The following is a 22176-nucleotide window of genomic DNA, read 5'->3' as shown; positions in this document are numbered from 1 at the left end:
AAGCTGTATTAAACCTTTGAATTTAATCACAAGTTAAATAATTTAATGAGATTTTTAACATTGCTTGTATTTTATGAAAGAGTTAATATCTGGATTAAAACTGGACAGTTTAAATATTATTTTAACTAGAAATATATATGTTACTATATTAGTAATATTAATATTATATCATGATCTACGGCTCACGTGTGGGCCATACCAAAATATTGGGAACCACTGATATAGTTTACGAGAAGTATAATAGTTGTGGTGTTGACAGAATTTATTCAAAATGATTAGTTTCTGGGTCTATGTTTTTAAAATACATTTTTTAAAATTAATTCGTACAACTAATTAGAATTAAAATTATTCTATTTAATACGCTAGAATTTAAAGTTGCAAGACATTTTTTATTACAAAAGACTTCAATGTGAATAACTTTTAAAGGTCTTAAAATTCAAAACGACAATGTACTCTGTTGTAAGAACTTTTTTCCATAAATATTAGTTTGAATACAACTCATTAATTAAGTGTTGAATAATTAGCTACATTATTGTTGAAATTTACAGTATTTATACCAAATACTACATGGCTATAGTTTTACATAAATTCAGTTTTATTGATGTTTTTTCTTTTGATTTATAATATTATTAAGTGTCAAAACAAACCTAACTTACCATTTTGTCATTAATATACCACCGAAGTCTTGCGGCGGGAAATGATTCTCCCGACGTACAATTTAAATAAATAGTATCACTAGTCTGATAGACTCCAGAGCCTCCGTTGATTTTTGTTAAATCTTTTGGCTTTGGCAAACCTAAAATAAAGTTAATAATAATTAAATATTTTTCTAAGAATTTAATATAGGTAGTTAAAAGTTTAATGATTTTACTTTATATAATACGGTACATTGTTTTAATTAGTTCGTCAAATATTAGTTTATTTATAATTACTGAAACAAAAAAATCTGTACATTCAGTTTTGGTTTATTAGGTATTTAATTTTTTTTTTTTAAATATATTTATTTTAATAAAAATTTACAATCTATACGAAGTATAATAAGCAAATGAGTGGTAATATGATGTGAGGCAGTGAAAAATAAAACATTGAGTAGAAGTTTCATAATAGAAACTCTTGAAGATGAGTGGAATTTAAATGGTATATAATATAGATCATATAATTGTATAAAATTATTGAATTACAATAGTGCATAACGTATGTATTTACATAGTATACCTATGTTAATTTATACTTTATTTAAATGTAACGTGAAGACAAAACTGTTCAAATATTGAAAAACATTATTGTTTTAAGATATCTACTTCTCAATTTAATATTTTTATTTAAAAATATTTTCATTTTTCTATTTTATTTTCCATTTAAAAATTTGATTTTGTGAGTTAAGTTATCCTAATCCTCTGTTTAATAAATTAATTTTTCTATGCATTATTATATATATAGTATTTTTAATTTATTTATTTTATTATTGAAGAAACAAAATATATTTTTGTTAATATTACTGATGGTTCATTGAACAAATAGGTTATTTTGAGAGTATGCTTTTAGTATTCATATTATTAATCACTATTTAATTAATTAACAATAACCAATAGAAATAAGTGAGTGAAATGCATACGGTTTATTATTAATTTATTTAATAATTTGATTTAGATTATTATTGTTTCAATTCAAAAAATAATATTTTTAGATGTTAAAAATGTCTACCGATTATTTTTATTTTTAGTACCTAACGCTAACATAATACTATGAAAATTGAACACATTGTTTCTCTATTTTATAGACACGGACACGTTGTACCTATAAAGTTTTCACTGTTAGTTAAACACCCACAATGCTTAAAATTTAAATATCAGTTTGAAAATATTGAATTCAATACTAAAGACAAACTACTGTTTAACTGTTAAGTGGTTTGTATGTGACTAATGTATTGTGCGGAGAATTCAGTGGAAAAAAGCCCTGATCTATGTAGAAAAAAAGAGGCGTGTTAAAGTGTTTGTAATTCCCTAAAAAAAGGTAATTATAGTGTATGAAAAAATAATTATAGGTGAAACTCAAGACCTATAAATTCAATGTGGCCTATAGTTACGTGCCTTAGTTATGAATTTATATAAATTACCGTTATGGCCGATAGTAATAAAACGTATGTAGTATGTATATAATTAATAGTTGAATACAATTTATTTAAAAATTGTACGTTAAGATACTTAAATTATAATGCTTTCCTATTTTGCCAATTTGTCTATTACTTCTTTTGTTTATAGGGTTTTAGAATTATCACGTGGACATGGCTTAATAAGTATCACCATCGGTAATTAAATCTATGGTATATAATATATTATACTATACTGATAGAGTATAGACATTTGCACCACATCAAATTTGTTTATCGCTGCCAAGTATTTGTAATATACTATTATGTGAATTTAATTATATTTTAATGAAATAATCACACATTTTGTGAATGTGAAGAACTATATAAAATTTTTCTAAAAAAACATAATTTCTCAAATACTATTACAATAATTGAACTACATAAATCTTAATAGTTTGAGAAGATTTTTTTAAACCGTTAACCTACATAGCCTTACATGTATAATATAAAAGCAATTAAAAGCAAAATACCTATTTTATAAATAATAAACTCGTAAAATATTAAATAACTCTCGGCAATATTTTTAAAAACTGTTCATCGTTCATTCTTATTTGTTATCTAAGTAGAAATCTATATATTGCATTAGTACTACTGCTAATAACAGAGGAGATTCATGTTTATTTATTATCAATAATAATCGGATTAGAAAAATGAACATTAATTGTACCACACTGTGATAGTGTATTTGTTTAGTAATTTTAATTTTCAAACGCTTTGTAGGTATTTAATAATAGATAATAAAAATGTCCTATGATTATTTCAAAATTAAAATATAAAAATAATTCACCTCGGTTAAGCGTGTTTTTAATGCTTATCTATTATAGTCTGCAACACTACCTAGGTATATTCATATTCGGTGATACGCGTGCTTAAAACGGACAATGTGTAATGTGTACTACAGTAAAATACATATTTAATAGTTTGTTTATTTGCTTATGACAAGTTAACATTATTATGTTGTCTAAAATGTGCAAAAATATATATGTTCAACATTTTACAAGCTATTATGTAAACGACAATATCCTACACAACTCGTTTCATAAAAAATGTATACCTAAAATATACAAAAAAATAACCAAGTGGGGGTGGGAGTGTACCATGTGTGGCTTTAGTCAGGCAGGTAGACGGGATACACAATGAAGGTTTTGTTAAAGTGCAAAGTTACGTGTTTTTACTTAGTCATTTCGCCCATTTCGGACGTTTAATAGTAGCGCGTATACATTAGTTGTGAATGGGCTATTAAAATAATTGGGTAAGGGAAATCGACGTATTGTGTAGCGATGTTATGGCAGTGTAAGCCTGTGACCATTTTTCAAGGGGCCATCATAATAATAACAACGCTGTCAGGTCCCTATAGTAAGAAGGCGTCGCTGAAATACTTCGAGGACACACGATGTGTACACAGTGGAGGAGTACTAGAACATAATTAATATTAACGGCTCTATCCCAATGCGTTTTCTTCAAGACATTGATGTATTCGATTTCGCGTATAGCTTCCTTGTTTAAGGCGAAAAACTTTACTGATTCTCGTGATTAAGGTGAATCGTGTACATTCTTGTTTTATAAACACGGCTGTTATTATTTTAAGATAAAAGTAATACTGATTTTTAAAGTCGTTTTTATACCTATATATATATATTTATAAGGATTTAATTAAAAAATATTTAACTCAATATTAGGTAAAACTGTACAAATTATTGTGTGATCGTATATTAGTATGTAGTATGAAAGAAATGTATGAACAATATTTTTAATTCTCTAAAAGAAAATTAATCTAGAAATGCATACGTGTATATTATTTTTTAGTATTAAGTTTTAAATTAAGTGTTGTTTAAACAACTGAACCTAACATTTAGCAGAGGAACTTATTAATATGAATAATTAATAGTATTTACTTTATTGAAAACTATACAAGGACCAATCATAACTATTTTATTACCTATTTATAAATATTTTTGAAATTTCATACACTTTTGTTTTTTTTTAAGTATTTTATATTTTTCTATGTGCAATTACTTTAGTATTTAATCAATATACGTAAATATACACTACGTAAGATTATGTTGCTATGTTGTAGAAACATTTTTGATTGATTGATGAATTATTATTTTTTAATAATTGTTTCATTTATTTGATAATTAATTTTGCTAAAAATGCATGTTTATTATTATCGATGTATAATAAAATGTATGAATATAAACAGTAGGTTATAGCCATCCATAGACTTTCTTTGAAGCCAACATAATATTTATTTAGTTAAAATAAAAATAATAAATTTGGTTTATCTGATCTTAAAAATGTATAATGGCATTTTAAATTAATACCTCTATATTGCATCGTTTAGAAAATGTTATAATACAAATTAAGTGTTATTAGATTAAATATTTTGTTTTTGTAACTTTTAAAATGTTCCAAGTTTGTCAATTTAGATAAGAACAACAAAAATCTTTAATGGACCACGTAAAACTAATAATGACTTATCTCAATCAAATTTGAATAGATATATATATATATTATATTTTAGGTGAATATATTTGGCGTGTATTTATCATAAATAGTAACAAATTATATCTTAATTTGTGAAGGTCTTAAAACATTGTTAGCAATTAAATATTATATGTAAATACCTAGTTGTATAAGTTAAAAACTTTAGAATATAAATTTATAATTATTATTTATGCACATTTTTATTGTTCGAATGTATATAATATAATTTTATGAATAGCTTTAATTAAAAGATAATATAATTCTGTAAAGTTATGTAGGTAAAAATATTTACATATATATCAATATTTAAATATATATATATATATACATTTTGACCAGTTTAACAGTTAAAAATCGTTATTTGTTAATTTATACGTTTTAGTTTGAATTAAATAATTTTTGAAATTTTTGAAAAAAAATGACTTTTTATGTTTTACATTTTTATCAATGACAGCCTAATCGAAGAAAGTACATGTGTAGTTTAAAATAATGAGAATATTTACTCTTAATTGAGAATTAACATGGTCTATATTTGTAATATTACATCTTCCGAAAATTCTAGCAGAATAATAATTTAAATTTAATAAATTTTTGCCTAAGAATTTATTAGTTGGTGTATTAGTAAAAATATGTTAGTACATGTGGGTAAACATTTAATTCCTTTATATTTATGTATTTTATAAAATATATGAAAATAATATATATATATAAATATAAAATTTAAAACATTAATAATTATAAGTAATCAACTTAAGAGTACTTATTAACTATTTATTTATACGTAATGAATTTCATTTAAATCAATTAGTTAAAATTAAATTATATTTTATGAAGATATAAGGGAAAAGTGCACAAAATTATAATTGAATTCTGCAATTAATTTTTATCTAATCATTTTATATAAATATTTGGTTTAAAATTAATTAATTGACGTTTAAATGAGCTTACTTATTATGGCCATTTTGGATTCAGCGTGTACAGTCGTAAAGAACGGTGCTTCAGCAGATACTTCACACTTGTATTCGCCATTCATCAACAAATTAGCGTAACGTAAGGTGACTTTTTTGTTGTCCGAGTAAATATGCTGCAAATCATAATTTTAAATACCATTTAAGTATTTAGTTTAAAGATTTAACTACAGATTATAATTTGTGAAGACTAACATTAATTGTAAATCATCAAATATTCAATACATTTTTCATGAATGGACGGACTACGGATGACTCAATGTAATTAGTAATTTGATTAATTTTAATTTAGTTTACTATTAATTTAAACTTTGGAAGTCATTAGTACAACATTGTTGTCCTATTGTCATTGGATTTATACGACTTAAGTTATAAATTTATAAATAATAAAAAGTTATTTATTCAATAATTATTATTTATAATTTTATACCTTAGTATAATATTTAACTTAAAGTTATTTACTAAAAGTAACCATTTTTTTCCATTTCAGTTGTTGTTTTCATAAATAAAAAAATGTCCTTATAGCTTTATTGATCTGTACAATGTATTGATTAAAAACATAACATTTGTCGTTTTAGTATTTTATGATTTATTATTATAAAGATTATAATCGATACTATACGGCTAAGAGTTTTACAATGATATAATAAAATATATTATTTAAATGTTTATTTATCAATCGGAAATTAAAAGCTTCATCAGAAATATTTCTTTAAAGATCATGAAATAAATGCTATTAATCCTTTAACGACATTTTTAATATTTCAGTACCTACCTATAACCTATTTAGGTGTTAAATAATGTCACTGTTATCGAAACTGTAACTAATATGAAGTTATAAAAAAAAATACACTTGATAATGTTTCTTATTTTTTTTAGGTTTATTTTTGCGTTTTTGAATAGATAGTTCATTCTACAATGTGGATCCAGATGTTATCCAAGGAATGGGGTTGACGGAATTTAAAAAAATATAAAACGTAACAATAATGTTTTTCATGAAAAATTGTTTATTAATCTTGGTGGCATTTTTTCTATCCAATCAACATTTGATTTCCATTGCAGAAAAATGGTCGAATGAATACATGAAAATCGAAGCTGTTTAAATGTCTAAAAATGTGTGATTGAATAAACCTCGATATAAACACATAATTATTATGTGACTTATGTGCCTTTTATTAATTTAAAACCAATACAAGTAATAAATATTACGATAGAACTATATGTCAGAAATTAAAAAACAATAATATAAGTCTATTATTATGCATATTTTTTACTCAAGTTGAAAGCTCCCAAAACAATCAACCAATTCAGGTATTAATATAATAATAAATTGAGAAAGCTTAAAACGCTAATTTTTCTCTTGTTATTAATACTTACATTGTAACAATTTCTAGATTTTATTTATTAGATTATTTTTGCTTGATTTCATTATCATAATAAATTGATTGATTCACGGCAAAATTTAGGAATACGAATTTATTAAATACTTGTGATTTACAAATAGGTACCTAGTCATAAATATATTATATATGTAATTGCCAGTTGGAACATTATACTGAAAAACGATGATACTCTTAACGAAATAGTTTTATCGGTAATTGGTATAGTTGTAACAACCTGCACGGGTTAATGTGTTGAATTACATTGCGATGTCATCAGCAGACGTTACGGAGACGGAGTAGAGAGAGGGAGCCGTAATCACTTCTGCAGCAGCCCTCGTCATTTTAATATTATCACGTTGGTTTCTATAGTTAGGTGGTGACTAATTACACAAGCTTTGACAATTAAATTGTGGTTTTAGCCAGTAATAATAGACAAATAGATACCTCAGCTCTAGCTTCAGTTGCATAGGTTCAACTTGCATTAAAATATATTGATAGTTGTAAAACAAACATAAACGTTCGTAATTAATAATATAATTCCCTTGTTTCAGTGTTTTGTGCTATTAAAACTAAAACTGTATTCTAAAATTGAAACAAAACAACTCTCTAATGATACCTTATATTATTACTTATTCCATGGTTAGAAACAGGTAATACATTTATCATTATTAATTAATTATGGGAGGTAAGTAAACATTTTTAACCGCGAATTTCAGACTTCCTTTTGTATTTTTGGGGTTCGATTGATACGAAAATCAGTTTAAAATGTATTATTATAATCCAATAATCAAAGTGGATCATCTAAACAATTATTTACCTAGACAAAAAAAAATTGAAAATATACGTGTCTTGTGTGGATTTCATGTATGTAAATTTTTATTATTGGATAATATGTAGTCGAAGATCGCTTATAATAATAATTTATTTAGAAGACGCTATTTGACGTGTAGACGTATACCTATGGACGACGCGCAATTTATACAATGTTCAATCTCTAATTTATAATTGGTGAATTTTTAATTGAAGTGTATACTTAGCATATTTGATTACTGCGTCTTTTATCTTTTTACGCCTCATTGCGTTACCTATTATAAGCATAACAGTCGCTCGATCAAAATATAAGATATATAACTCATGAATGATGCGTACATCGCATGTTTGTTATGGTAAACAATAAAACCAACAAATACTATTTACTCATGTGAATAACTTCATATTCTATTTGTTTTTTTTTTAATCATTAATTTAATTGGTGGAAATATAACATTGTATAAATATGCGGGTAATTCAATACTTTCCAGAAATTAATTTCTGAAACGATATTAACAATATAATTTAAATTTTTATTACTACTCAATATTTAATTATTATGGAATACATTTATCAAACTCAAATATACCACCCACTAAAAATTAGTGATTGGGAAAATTGATTAGACTCTTTATGTACCTTACCATAAGTAAACCATACTTAAACATTAATTTCAATTTTTTGTTGTTTTGGTTTTTTATACCTATGTAAATAAAATATAATTGCTGTCATATCATTGATTTGTCATTTCTGTTGTTTCTAAATATATTTTGGTTTGATTTTTAATTTATTTAAGTTGTTAAGCTATATAAAACCCTCAAATTATTTGATCTATTTTAATGAATTTAATTTATCAACACAAAGTTATTAAATTTAATAAAATATTGATTTTTGTTTGTGTATGCACTGCGTCGTACAGGTACCTAACTAAAACTATTTACAAAGTACACAGTATATTTTAATATTAGTATTACCTAACTATGATATACAAAACTACACAAGTATAAGTTACCTTGGGCTATATCAACTGTTCGATTCTCACAACCGTTGCAATGTTAATTTAATTTACTGCTGTACAGGACATTTTACGAAATATTGAATACAATATACTATATTTATCATTTTTTGATTTTTAAACGTCAAACAATACTTATATTATTTTTAAATTCATAATCTGAAGAATAGGTAACAATTTTCTAAAAATGCTGCTTTAACTATAAATATCAAATATTTAACTAATAGTTTATGTTTATTTTTTGTATTTAAATTTTGAAGTTTAGATAGGCAAAGTTGTAGATCATAATTTTCGTGTGGTAGGTACTTCATTCTTTTCAACCAAATTTAAAAAAAATATGTATATACTTTATTTTTATATCGAATTAAAATATGTAAAGTACTGAAACAAATGGCACAAAGAGTTATTTATGATGGTATATATAAAAAAGACTTGAGAAAGCAGTAGGAATACTGACTTTGTGATTAATTTATAAAAATGTAATTTTTTCCTCTTATATTTTTTTAAATATTGAAAGGAATCTCTTCAATTCTTCATCTAGAGAAGATTTACAATGAGTGTAAGGGAGTAGAAATTGTCAGTGACAACATAAGAGCATTGGTATGTTAAGGAATTGATTATATTAAAGTTTTTATAACTGATTGTGGTATTCTCAATTAAACATTTTATGGTTTTGGGTTTTTTTTTAAGTATATAACATTTTAATTAATTTAAGAAAACTAAATAATCAAATTTATATAAGATTCCAATATCAGAAATACAATATTCAGTATAAAATAATTACAAACTAAAAATAAGTAAAAATATTGCTAATATAATTCTTGTATTTGCTAAAATTAACAAAATGATCGAAATTAATATTATATTTACGAAGCAAAGAAATTCCTTTAATTATTGGATTATGCGCTCTAAAATTAAAATGATTAAACGGTACGATTAAATTACAATTATTTTTAATTCATGTATTAAAACAATATGTAGGTTGAAATTTACTAATATTGACTTTTTACATGTATAGTAAAATCTGTCGTTCATAAGTTTGATTAAAAGTACGAACCTTAAATTCGGAATAAATTAAGTTAGAAGAATGTAATCTAGGTTTATTAAGAAATTAATGGTTATAGATAGAACAACAACTTCTAGAAGTAAAACTTATTACCTTTAATTATTCATGACTTTATGAGTGTTTGACTAAACTGATCAATTGAAAATAACGTTTTAAAATTTAATTTATAAATTTTTACTCTTTCTTTAAATTAAAAACTGTGAATATTGAATAATAGTTTTGGTTTTATTTTCATAATTAATGAAAATATATTTTAATGAATAACTATAATAACCGTTATTTATTGTTGGATGGGTACAGTATCAAAGGTAGGTATAGATATGGTATAGATATAGAAGGACGGAAGCATTGTTTAGTTATTTAAGTTTATTCACATAGTATCATTCAAATTGTACATCCCAACAATTGTGAACTATTTAAGCTATTAAAATTTAATATTCACTAATTTTGTAACTTTAAATTTTGAATGGCCATAAAATATGAAATACTTACATCAACTGTGATACCATCCATACTGAAACTGTGTTTGAGATGTTTAGATGTTGGAACGTATCGATAGAACTCTTCATTGTCTTTGTACCAGGTAACTGAATACAATTTGTCCATTTGCATATCATAATCACAAAATAACTGTACAGAGTCTCCCATAAATATATATGCAGGCACCTTTACACCAAGCATTTGAACTGCTTCACCAATGTCTAAATTATAAATAATAATAAATTAATTTTTGTAATCGTATCTTGACAATTCATTATCATCATATACATTGTGAATTTTCTAATTTTCTAATTCGTATTTGGATAATAATAATTAATAGTAGCCTTGCTTAAAGTGCAGTACCTATTTATATGAAGTTTTAAGTGATAACATTATTTTTGAAATTAAAATACTGTTAAAATCATTTAAATAAATAACATTTATATACTTCTATTCATTTTTCAAAGACGCTAATTCATGGTGAGGTAAGTATTTTGATAAATACTGGAGGCACATATTTTGCAAGTAAAATAGAACAATTTCAACGCGTAGAATGTAATTAAGTTAAAATCATTTTATAATTAAATATTGAAGTGTTTCTACCAAATAAATAAATATAATACTTAAATAAAGTAAACTACGTATTAAATAATAATTCATTATTTTCCTTCAATGACTACTGTAAGCTAAAAATATTATCAACTATAATTTTTATTCCAAGTATAAAATATAGTAATAAACATTAGATTTGTATTTTTGTTTGTATTTGTAGGTAATTAATTATTATTATTACTTTCAAAAGCTTATTAAAATAATTATAAGACACGTATGATATTTTTTCAAACTCTATTCTCGATAGTAATTTTGATGAAACATTATAAATTGTGATGCGTTTTTATGTTTGATAAATGTATATTGAATAGTGTCAAGTAATTTGTTTCATATTTAATTACCTACTTATTGTTATAAAAATAGGTTTATCAATAAATTTTAGAACTAATATATTACGAATAAAAAAAAATATGGTAGTTTAAAAAAAAAATCATTAAGCACAATGTCCAAGAACTGTTAATAACACCCATATTAAATATTTATAATATTAATTTTCTATTCATTATTTTATCGATTTTAACTTTTCAAATTTGATTATTTGTTCATTTTCTTAATATAAAATGTAGTTAAGACTTTAGATGATGAAATAATTGAGTTGTAACTCTGAGATAGGTACTACAATTAGAAATTAATATACAATTGTATAGATACTAATATTATATAAATATTTAAAATTTAAATATTTCAATATTTGTATGGTTTTAAGTTAATATTATTTAAAATTATGTCAATTGATAGTCATATTCTATGATTGTGTAATTAAAATTTAAAACAAATGAATGCTTAATTACGCTTTACGAAATTCGTGTAATTTGAGATAATTTTAATATTTATAATGTACAATGTTTAAGTATCTACATAGATTTTAATTAATATTAATAATGTTTTGATCATCTCTATACCATATTATAATTATTATAGTTTATAACTGATTTCAGTGTACTTTAAATTCTATAATACGAGATTATGAACTATAAAAATGTTTTTATAAATTATAACATCCACCATGATTTTCGTTTTGATCGAGTATCGACACATATTTAATTTTAATTTTAAATCACTATGAAATGAACTAATTGTATACATATTTCAATAATTGTATTAAAAATAATAAAATCAATGCGATACTTAAAAAATATTAATTATAAACGAGTAAAGGAAAGGAATTAGATCAGAAAACGGGCACGATGCAAGACTAGGGTGACTTGGGTATTATAGTGATGGCATCAGTGCGTCACCTAATGAGATGGCGTGTTCATTATTCGTTGTACCTGCGTGGGTAGAGGAAGTATCGAAATGAGAATTTATCAGCTCATTTTTACCAAAGAAGAGTAGACACGAATGTTCATGTGTCTTCTCATCGTCACGGTGCAGTGTGGGCATAAAAGTTCTTTAATATTGAGATGTAGGTGTTATTTACTTACTCATATTTAATTTACTATAAAACGTATTTACGTAAGAATTAAAAGTTAAGATATACTATAAAATTTAAAAGATTGTAAAACTATTCTAAAAGATATCTTTTATATTATAATACGCTGAGATTGAGGCTAGTGGATGAGTGGACGATACTATACATGTTAATATATGAAATATATATACATGCAAATAATATGAAAAGAGTAAATATATTTTGAAATTTATAAAATGTCTAGAAAATGCTAAGATTTTTAATATAAATAGGTATTTTTATATCCAAGGTTTCTAGTATTGACCGCTCTAAATAGATAGAATTTATTACAAGAAAACACTCACAAAGTTTAAGACTGAAGCATTTCTATTGTAAAAGTAATGTGACACAAAAAACACGTATCATTGTTAAACTAATATTTAACAGTGAACTAAGATAAATAGTATCATTAAAAAATATAAAATTAAAGTTGATAGTAATATATTTTTAATTTTTATTTCCAAAGATGATTTAATTCTTAAAAATTTAAAGTATATAATATTAAACATAAAAGTACAAAAAAACATTTATCTTAATACAAAAATGATATTATAGTATCTATAATATTTGACTTAATTTGTAACACATATTATAAGAAAATGTTTTAAATTGAGAATATCGAAAGTTGAGTGAAATAATAAAAATTTCAAATCACAAATAAAAAAAGTAATTTAGATATTTTATGACCATATTAAAGTACTCTAGAAATGGTAAATTTTAACTTTCCTATATTATAACTTTATTATAATATTATAGTATATTACACAACAAAATATGTATTTATGAAAAATAAGCGAACAATGATAGCTGAAATATTACCCTACGCTACATAATACCAATGTAATACAAGTTATGTATGGAATATTTCCTCAAAGTTTTAAAACAACATAATCATTGTTGTAAACTGAATTTGGTTTAGATTTGTTTTCAAATTGGATAAGTCACTTTAAAATTTAACATGACATACGCTATTGTATGGTTTGCCAAAAACGGTGGCCAATCCAGTAAGATGATGTAATGGCCTTCCTACCTTTTTAAAATGTTACTTTTCATCAATTAAAGTTATTGTTTTTTTGAATTATAGTTCACAAATATGTAAGGTATGTATGTAATGTATAGTATAATAATTATTTATTTAGTAGAATCGATTTTAAGAAGTTGGTTAAATTTTTTCTACGTATATTTTAGCTTAGATTTGATTTATAATAAATATTACCTAATAATTAAATGTTTATTCGAAATAATAAATTTTAATTGTGAATATTATAAGCAAAGAAATTAGGAAGCATAAGTTCTTAAGTATAATTAATAATTATTGAAATAAAGCTGTTTATTTATGAATTATAAGATTATTGTAAATTTATTTGCTAATGTTATCTAAATACTTTTGGTTAGTATAATTATGTAAGTACTGGATGTTTGCTAAATTTTAATAATTTTATATTAGTTTAGTTCTCTATTAATTTAAATTTTTAAATTTTTATTCTCTTTGTACGAAGGTAGGTAATTGATAATTTTCTGATTGACTATTTTAAATTCAGCATTCGTACGTTGAATCGTGTATGGAATACTATATGGTTTTCCAAAACCTTATGTGAATATATCAGAAAATATGAATTAATCCGACAATTTATTTTCCGTTAAATTAAGAAGAATTTTGTTGAAATACTATTTAATAGAATATTAGGTTCTAATGAATAGTATTTTAAAGATAACCCGCATGTGCATGTGTATTTAATTAATAGTAATACATAATAAGTAATGAACTTGAAAGTGATTATATAAGTACTTAAATGTATTTTATCGACAATAGTTGTAAATTATACTTTTTACTTACCGCAAGGATCTATTATCAAAAATAGTAATGCCATCATAATAGATGTAGTTTTTGTAGTTGATTTACATTCTCCCATGTTAATATTAGGTTTAAAATAAATTATGGTATTTTTATTCTCTCCATCGAATTTCCTGTAAAATAAAATATAATAAGATACTTATTAAATGATACTTTAGAAAAGTTTACTTAAAAAATAATACAATTATTAAATGTATGCTAATACTTTAGATGGGCAGTATTTATATATGTAATTATTATTTTTGATTATTTATTATACATTCATTTTAAATACATTCTGTACTTTGCGTTTAATTTTTAATAAGTTTTAAAATCATTTTACGCTTAAAATGTATTATATATGATTTTTTTAAGATTTAATAAAGTATTTCATTTCGAGTGAATCAAATATTGTATTTGGTTCTTTCTGCGATGTTGTTTAAATTTAAATTAATCTCAACTCGAGGACACTTTTTGGGTAGAAGTGATACCTAAAATATCTGCCTACAAGTACAATTTTAAATCGATTGAAATTTAAGAATATTTCTTTAAACGTTTAGATATTTAGATTGGACTGTTAAAGACATTTTATCAAGCACCAAATTTGGTTTCAAATTGATTTTTTAATATGATGATTTATTAGTTTGAAGATTTAACATCATAATATTAATTTTACGAAAACCAAAGTCACAAAATTCTAATTTTGATAAATAAAAAATTGTGTCATGTATTTTAAAATTTAAAAAGATAGGCAACTGGGTACCGCTTTGCTGTAAATTAGGTTCCCAGATGGTCATTATTGTTGGTATGATAAATTTGAATTCATTGATATATCAGTGTATACGAAAAACGATAGCAGAAATGATGGTCTCACATTCTTTATAACGAAGTTTATTATATTATGTTATGTTTTTTGATAAAGCGATTAAGTAATTTATTTTACTTTTAGTATTACGGTTGATTTATAACATTTTTTTCTGAAAATATTGCATTTATTAAATTATTAGAATTTAATTATTATAGTAATATGTATTCATACCATATTACATCAAGTCATCAACTTATAATATAGCTTAACATTTAATAACATCAATCTGTAATATCATCAAATAGTATAAATAGATATTATTTTAAAATAAATCAAAAATGTTATAGCGTATTGTAAAATTAATATTAATTTAACATTAATTTAACATACGTAACATTTTTAAGTAATTATATGATTCACGAATAATGTTTTAAAATTATAAAAAAATAATTTATTAATCGTTATTTATCGTTTAAACTAAGTATACAAAAATGAACTTATATTGTCTGTAAAATAATAATTGTCTTAATAAATTATTCAGATTGTATGATTTTAGTTTGATCTACTTTCGGGGAACTTAGTATTACATTTTTAAAACTTAAGTATAAAAATATTATTTTTTATGAATTTCAAATTTCAAAATGACGAATTTCGTTAAAATTCGAACTTCAAATACATTTAAAAAAATGATACTTATGTAATTTTAATGTATTTTTATATAGATGTAAGAAGTAATTTATGCGAAATTTTGAATTACATTTTCAAGAATTTTGCACCAATGAATAAGTTTTAATTGACATTTCTAAAAAAAAAAAATTGAAATTTGTAGGTATAAATGACACAAAATGAGTTAAAATATTTTGAAAATTTTATTGTATAATGAAAATAATAATATAAAAATTTGGTGAAAATTTAAAATATCTATGGTTATTCGTTTTGGAGTTTAATAAAAAAATAAAATCGATTTTGTAGAATATTAAATTTTCATAAAAATTGCTTTTTTTCTATTATAAAAAAAAAATACTGATAATTTTTAATTTTGACCAGTTTACATCAAAAAATAGATTTGATTTATAATTCAAAATCACCCTCGAATTTAAAAATTGCAGCATTTTGCCAACTACTGCTTTATCGTGTAAACAGTAAACACACACATACAAACAAATAATAAATAAAAAAAATCACACATCATTGTAAAATCAATACAATTCATCGCTCCACGCAGAATTTAAAATAGGAATATTTAATACATAAAAAAAAACTTAAAAAATAAGTATTAGTTAAACATTTATTCGTTAAGTTATAATGAAAAATATATTTTAATTTACCATTGACATGATTCAATTCATGCAATTAGGTTTAACTAATAAATTGGAAAATATTTTTTTTAATTTAGTGAATAATATATGTTATTGTAAGCAATTTATTGTTTATAACTCTAATGATTATTTTATCTACAGGTCGTATTCATATAATTTCACAATAATTTAATAGTAAGCTTAAACCAGACAAAAATGGTACTTTAACAGTTAAGCAATAACATTGTCCCTAATATGAATAAAAATTATTTTACCGCATTTTTTAAATTTTATTTCATATTTTGTACTCAACGTGTAAAAATTGCTTATTTCAACCATCCCTAATTACAGTATACAATATAAACGTTCTTATCTCGAACAATAATTAAGTTTCTTTGTTCCAACATCTTCGAATGACTTTATTTTTCTTCCTAATCCTCTATTTTAAATCTCTATTTGCTCTCCTTTTCTCTCATTTATACCATCTAGAAAATGAAAATGAAAATATCAATTGCGCAGAGATCTTTCTAAGAACACAAATATATGATTAATTCATAAATAGTTTACAAATAACTTTCTTTTTTCATGATCAATATAAATACTTTGATTGGATTACTCGTTTTTGTATCACTTAAGTTTACAGTACAGTAATATAGTAATTAAACTTTCTTATTTTTATAACTTATTATAAATATTGTGTTTGATTTTTGATTTTCACTGAAAAAATCAATTATGTATTTCTAGAATAGCTCGAACTTTAAAAGGTTTATGGTCCTAAATTCTATATTTTTAAAGTTTAAAAATCGAAATAATCAAATTTTTCAGAGACTAGTTATAAGCCATATTAATAGTTATTTATCAGGGTAGTCAGGTAGCAAATTCAATAATAAAAAACCTTTTAATGTATTTTGCAAGACTTTTCAAAGATATCGATATTTGAAACTAATACTTGGGATTTAAAATAATACTTATTTAAAATAAATTATAAAGTTAGTTATGTACGATGGTATATGCTTCATTGCTTAATTGCTTTCAAGTATTTCTCCAAGGCATTTATTTATATATTAATATATTAAAAATTAAAATAAATATATTTAATACAATGAGGTAAACGTAGTAGATATAAATGTATGTTATCATTTAAATATATCATACATATATAGACCTTGATCATAAAAAACGAATACAAATAATTATAATAATAAAAGCATAAATTAGATAACTTAATTCAATTTTGAGTAATTCAAGTTTTGAGAAAAAATATAATGACACATAAATGTATAGCACTATAGCCCATTAACTTTCAATCTATGTAATTACTTCCCTAGTAATATTCCATTCAAAAATATCATAAGCTCTTGAGTATTCCTCTAATTTTGAATGCATGGACGATTTATCATCAGTATTAAACCACGCCTATGGTCGGTTTGAATATAGGTGTAAGGTGTCGGTTCGACTTAATATTAGGTGAAATACCTCCAATAAATTACTCGGGTTAGCAAAATTACCCCTCGCCGTGCACGTGAAATGATTTCCTTCTACTTTTTTTCTTTTCATTGTTGGGAAGGAAAGTCTGCCTTAAATTTCCACCCGTCGGCCATTGGTTATGTAGGTGCAATAGTGAATAGGGTGTACGAACACTATACTTACTGGCACGCGACCGGTGAAATGCATAATAGCCGTTGTTTTTAATGACTTCACATCTACGCGACTCTTGTTTTTGCCAATCTCTCCCTCCTTTTCCACAACCTTCCCTGGTAACCTAATGTCCTACAGCTATAAACACGAACGTCACCTTTACCGCTTTAAAATAGGCCGCTTTCGTTCATATTTTTTTCCTACTTCAATGGCAATTCAACTAAAATGGTACTAATATAACATGGTAAAACACGATACCTATTATTTAATGTTTAATTTTAAGTGATATTTTTGTTGAGAGCAGGGAAATGGATATGACTTTTTAACAAATTTTAGGTTTAAAAAATATTTTGACTTAAGGTCATTTTAACAAATAATACATATTATGTGGTTATTACTCAATAATATTTAAGTATAAAATAAAGGCATATCAAACAATAAAAATGATAGAGCTGGAAATAGCAGTTTAAAATATATCCAATATTTAAAAATATTGTATGTAATATGATTTTCTAGATCTTAAAAATAGTTATAAATTATGATGTATTGATATGGTTTAAATATTTAATATAAAAGTAGGTTGGTTATTGGTTAATAGGTATTTAATGTTTTATTATAATTTAATATTACTGCAAACATTTTACAGCCTGTCTTTATTTCTAAAAGTTATCTAATAGATAATATGATCACAGCTTTTTATACGAATTATGTTAAGAATAACATTTGATTATTTTATTACCGAAATTAATTTCAAACTTTGAAACAGTCTGTTTCAAACAATTTGTGTTTTTAGAATCTTAGCAAAGTCAGTTTTACGCCAATTTTTTAAACAATAATTTTTGGGATTTTAAAGTTATTTCAAAAGCTTTGTATAAATTAGAAAAAGGAAATGGATAGTAATTATTTGCACTTACACATTTTTCAAATTTTTAGCTGTTTTTGTAATTGAAAACAGTATAAGTTATTCCACGTTGTCCTTATATTTATTTTATATTGAAAAAATTAAGTGTTTTTAAAAAATTTACTCCGTGTAAAATTCAATTTAAAATAAAATAAATAGTAAGTTTATTATATTATATAGTTTGAATAATGTATAGGTAATAAATAATATCTTATAATTGATATAATTAGTAATATTTTTAATAATATTTTTTGTATTCATCCACAGCTTTGTTTTTTTTTTTTTGTGATAAGTGGTTAGTAGTTACGTTTATTATAAATGATATAAAAGCGATTCAATTTTAGTAATTAATTTCAAATTGATATACATATTTCCTTGTTTTGCTCAGAAATTAGAATAATTATTAAATTGTAATTTAACTATTGAAAAAAAAAATCTGCAATATTGATACATATTGATTATATTCTTACATAAGTATTTATTTATTTTATCATTATTTTAATTAATTTCAATTTTCTTTTAAATTGGTAAATTACACATATTATTTACTTTTATATTTGTTTAACCAGGTTTAGTAGGTTTTAAAAATATATTTTATCTAAGATGTTTTTTAAAAATTGTATTTATGTTTTGATAATTAAAATATAGTATAAAATAAATAAACAGGATTAAAATTGAAGAGTATTGTTATTTGTTATTAAAAACAAGTTAACGTTTATTATTACTAAAGGCTCTAAAATTGATTTGTTTAAATTTATAAAATATTGGTTACAAAATGTCTTACCAAAAACACTATTGGATTATTTTGAAAATATTTATGTATAAATTATCTTGTAATTATTGATGACAAGTCATTTATTATTAATTTATATACTTTTAGGCTCTAATGTATAAATCTCTATCCATTATATTACAAGTTGAATATTTTAAAACTACACTAATGTTCGGCGTGTAGGAGCTTACGAAATTGTCTGCGACCACAACATGTCCTTTATTGTAGCCATGTCATCAGGCTTTAATGGCATTGCTTTAAATCTCTTTCATTCTATGTGGTTGACAAAAGCCTTTATAACTTCGCTGGAAAATACTTTTTGGGCTAGTGTGCAATTCTAAAAATGGATTTATGCTGAGTGCAATTTTAATTATACAAGAGTGTTGCGTGTTATTTATGCAAATCCTAAAAAGGGACTTACGAAATCTATAGTATGTTCGTAATATCATTGGCTATAGTAAACGTATATAAAATACATAGACACATAGTATTCAATCGCTACTTTTTACGTAAAAAAATTTTCATATTCACATTAATTTTTGATATTTATTTTTCTGAGCTATTTAATTTAGAATAAATATTGATTTATTATATTGTAAGAAATGTAAATAATTAATTAAGAATAAAATAGTTTTATTTTTATGAACTAAACTTTATGTATTTTGAGTATTTAAAAATGTATTAAACAATCAATATATTGAAGTTTAAGAATACAAATTCAATATAATATATTTACTTATTATCCTATTAATTATTTTCTAATAACATAAAATAATAAAAGTTTAAATTGGTTTAATAGCTGAATTTTTTTAAAATTATTTTAAAATTATTCTAAATTATTAGATCATTAAAGTTTTCTATAAAAATATATATTGTACTAAAAAATTTATTAACAAAATAAATCACTGTACATCAATGGGGGAATGTATATTATGACATATCAACAATATTTTCATTTTAAATTAGAAATGTTAAGTGAGCATATTATTGAGGTTTGGTTAAACAACAATAATAAATAGAAACACAGAAAAAGATCTAGAAAAGAAAGGATAATCCATCTTCGCCCCCTCCTAAATATTAGTACTGCAGTATTGCAATATATAACAATTATTTATAAATTAGATAAGGTTTGTTGATTATAATTCTTCTCATATCTACAACGTCAATAGTATTGAACATTGAAATTAAAAGTGAAATTTCTATAAAACTAAAAACAGTCAACTTAATTTGTATTAAGCATGTCAATTTAAATAATATTTAAAATATTTTACAAACATGAAAAATTAAAATAAAATATTATTTTTACAGTAGATTATGTAGTCAATTGCAGTTAAGTATAGCCGATTAATGTAATAATATAAAAATAAGTAGGTATTTCACTTATTTTTTAAAGTTTTAGGATTTTGTTTAAAAATAATGATAATTTTGTCATATTCTTAATGAAAGAGATAGACAATTTTAGTTTCCTGCTTCAGATTGTAAAACTTCATCACGTCTTGGTTTGATAATTTCATTAAATTTGTCGTTTTTACTTCATACAAGGAGATCCCTTTTCTACTATAATTTAATTTACAGTTTGAAATGTTTTGTAAATTAAGAATTAAAATTAATCATCAGAGGAAAAAATGTAATGATTTAGTTTAAATATCTAGGAGTATGCATTTGTATGCACTAAATGTATTGCTTTTAATTGATTAGAATTTTTTTGGCATTCAAGCGGTTTAATTAAATTAAAAAGAATGATTTTAAATTGGAAAATAGTCAACAACAATTGTATGTAGTATTTAAATCAAGTGTTTATATTAAGTTTCTTTTTTATAAAAAAAACTTGTTCATTATTTTCCTAAAAAACATGAAAAAAAATGACAAAAGAATCAATTTAGAACAGTTTTAACTGGTTTAAGAATTGTATAATAATGAATAAAGTTTATACGAATTTTACTGTTTAGTATTGTAAAATAATCATTAAAATCTTCTTCCAAATTCCAATAGTTACGTAGGTAGCAAAGACAAAAACTAAATTAACTTTCATTATTCAAGAAATATTTATTTTTTTACACAATATTCTTCTTTCTTCATAATTTGAGTTACTACCATATTATGCATTATTCCGAAGAGATAAATTACTACGAACTAAGTATTATATACGTGTTATTTATATAAATAATTTAATATTTTACTTCATATTAGGAGATGAAGAACATCTTATATTTTAATATTTTTAGTATTTACATAAATTTAATTTTTGTGTTACGGCAGTTAATTGCCTACTAATATAAATTTGTATTTTGATTTTGATTATATTCCATGTTTGTGTTAAAAAAACTCATAGTTTATTTTATTTAGTTGTTTTTTAAGTTTATAATCAATAACATAATATTATTTTTATTATTATTTCTTTAAGAATGTATTTTAAAAATAAAAATGTTTTTTTCTTTTTATGTGCTAGATATATACATGAACAAATGATTTTTTAAATGGTTTAAGCATACTATAATTTTAA

General features: G+C 23.1%; 1 protein-coding gene and 1 long non-coding RNA gene across 2 annotated transcripts in view; one reads left to right on the top strand and one right to left on the bottom strand.

Moving 5' to 3' along the window:
- Nucleotides 1-22176, bottom strand: part of LOC132918042 (uncharacterized) — a 40807-nt gene that overhangs the window by 5988 nt on the left and 12643 nt on the right. The window contains exons 2-5 of the mRNA XM_060979096.1: nucleotides 14260-14390; nucleotides 10373-10581; nucleotides 5588-5723; nucleotides 657-796 (exon numbers count right to left, since the gene is read on the bottom strand). Of these exons, the coding sequence (XP_060835079.1) occupies nucleotides 657-796; nucleotides 5588-5723; nucleotides 10373-10581; nucleotides 14260-14390 (616 nt within the window). The remainder of the gene's footprint in view (nucleotides 1-656; nucleotides 797-5587; nucleotides 5724-10372; nucleotides 10582-14259; nucleotides 14391-22176) is intronic.
- On the top strand, nucleotides 5717-6868 carry LOC132918044 (uncharacterized). Its single transcript, XR_009660371.1, has 2 exons — nucleotides 5717-5868; nucleotides 6487-6868. It is a non-coding gene; the product is annotated as an uncharacterized LOC132918044 (long non-coding RNA).

Source organism: Rhopalosiphum padi, chromosome 1 (assembly GCF_020882245.1).
Source record: "Rhopalosiphum padi isolate XX-2018 chromosome 1, ASM2088224v1, whole genome shotgun sequence".
NCBI classification, from domain to species: Eukaryota; Metazoa; Arthropoda; class Insecta; order Hemiptera; family Aphididae; genus Rhopalosiphum; species Rhopalosiphum padi.
Note: the sequence above shows the minus strand (reverse complement) of the source record. Positions and strands in the feature narration are given on the sequence as shown.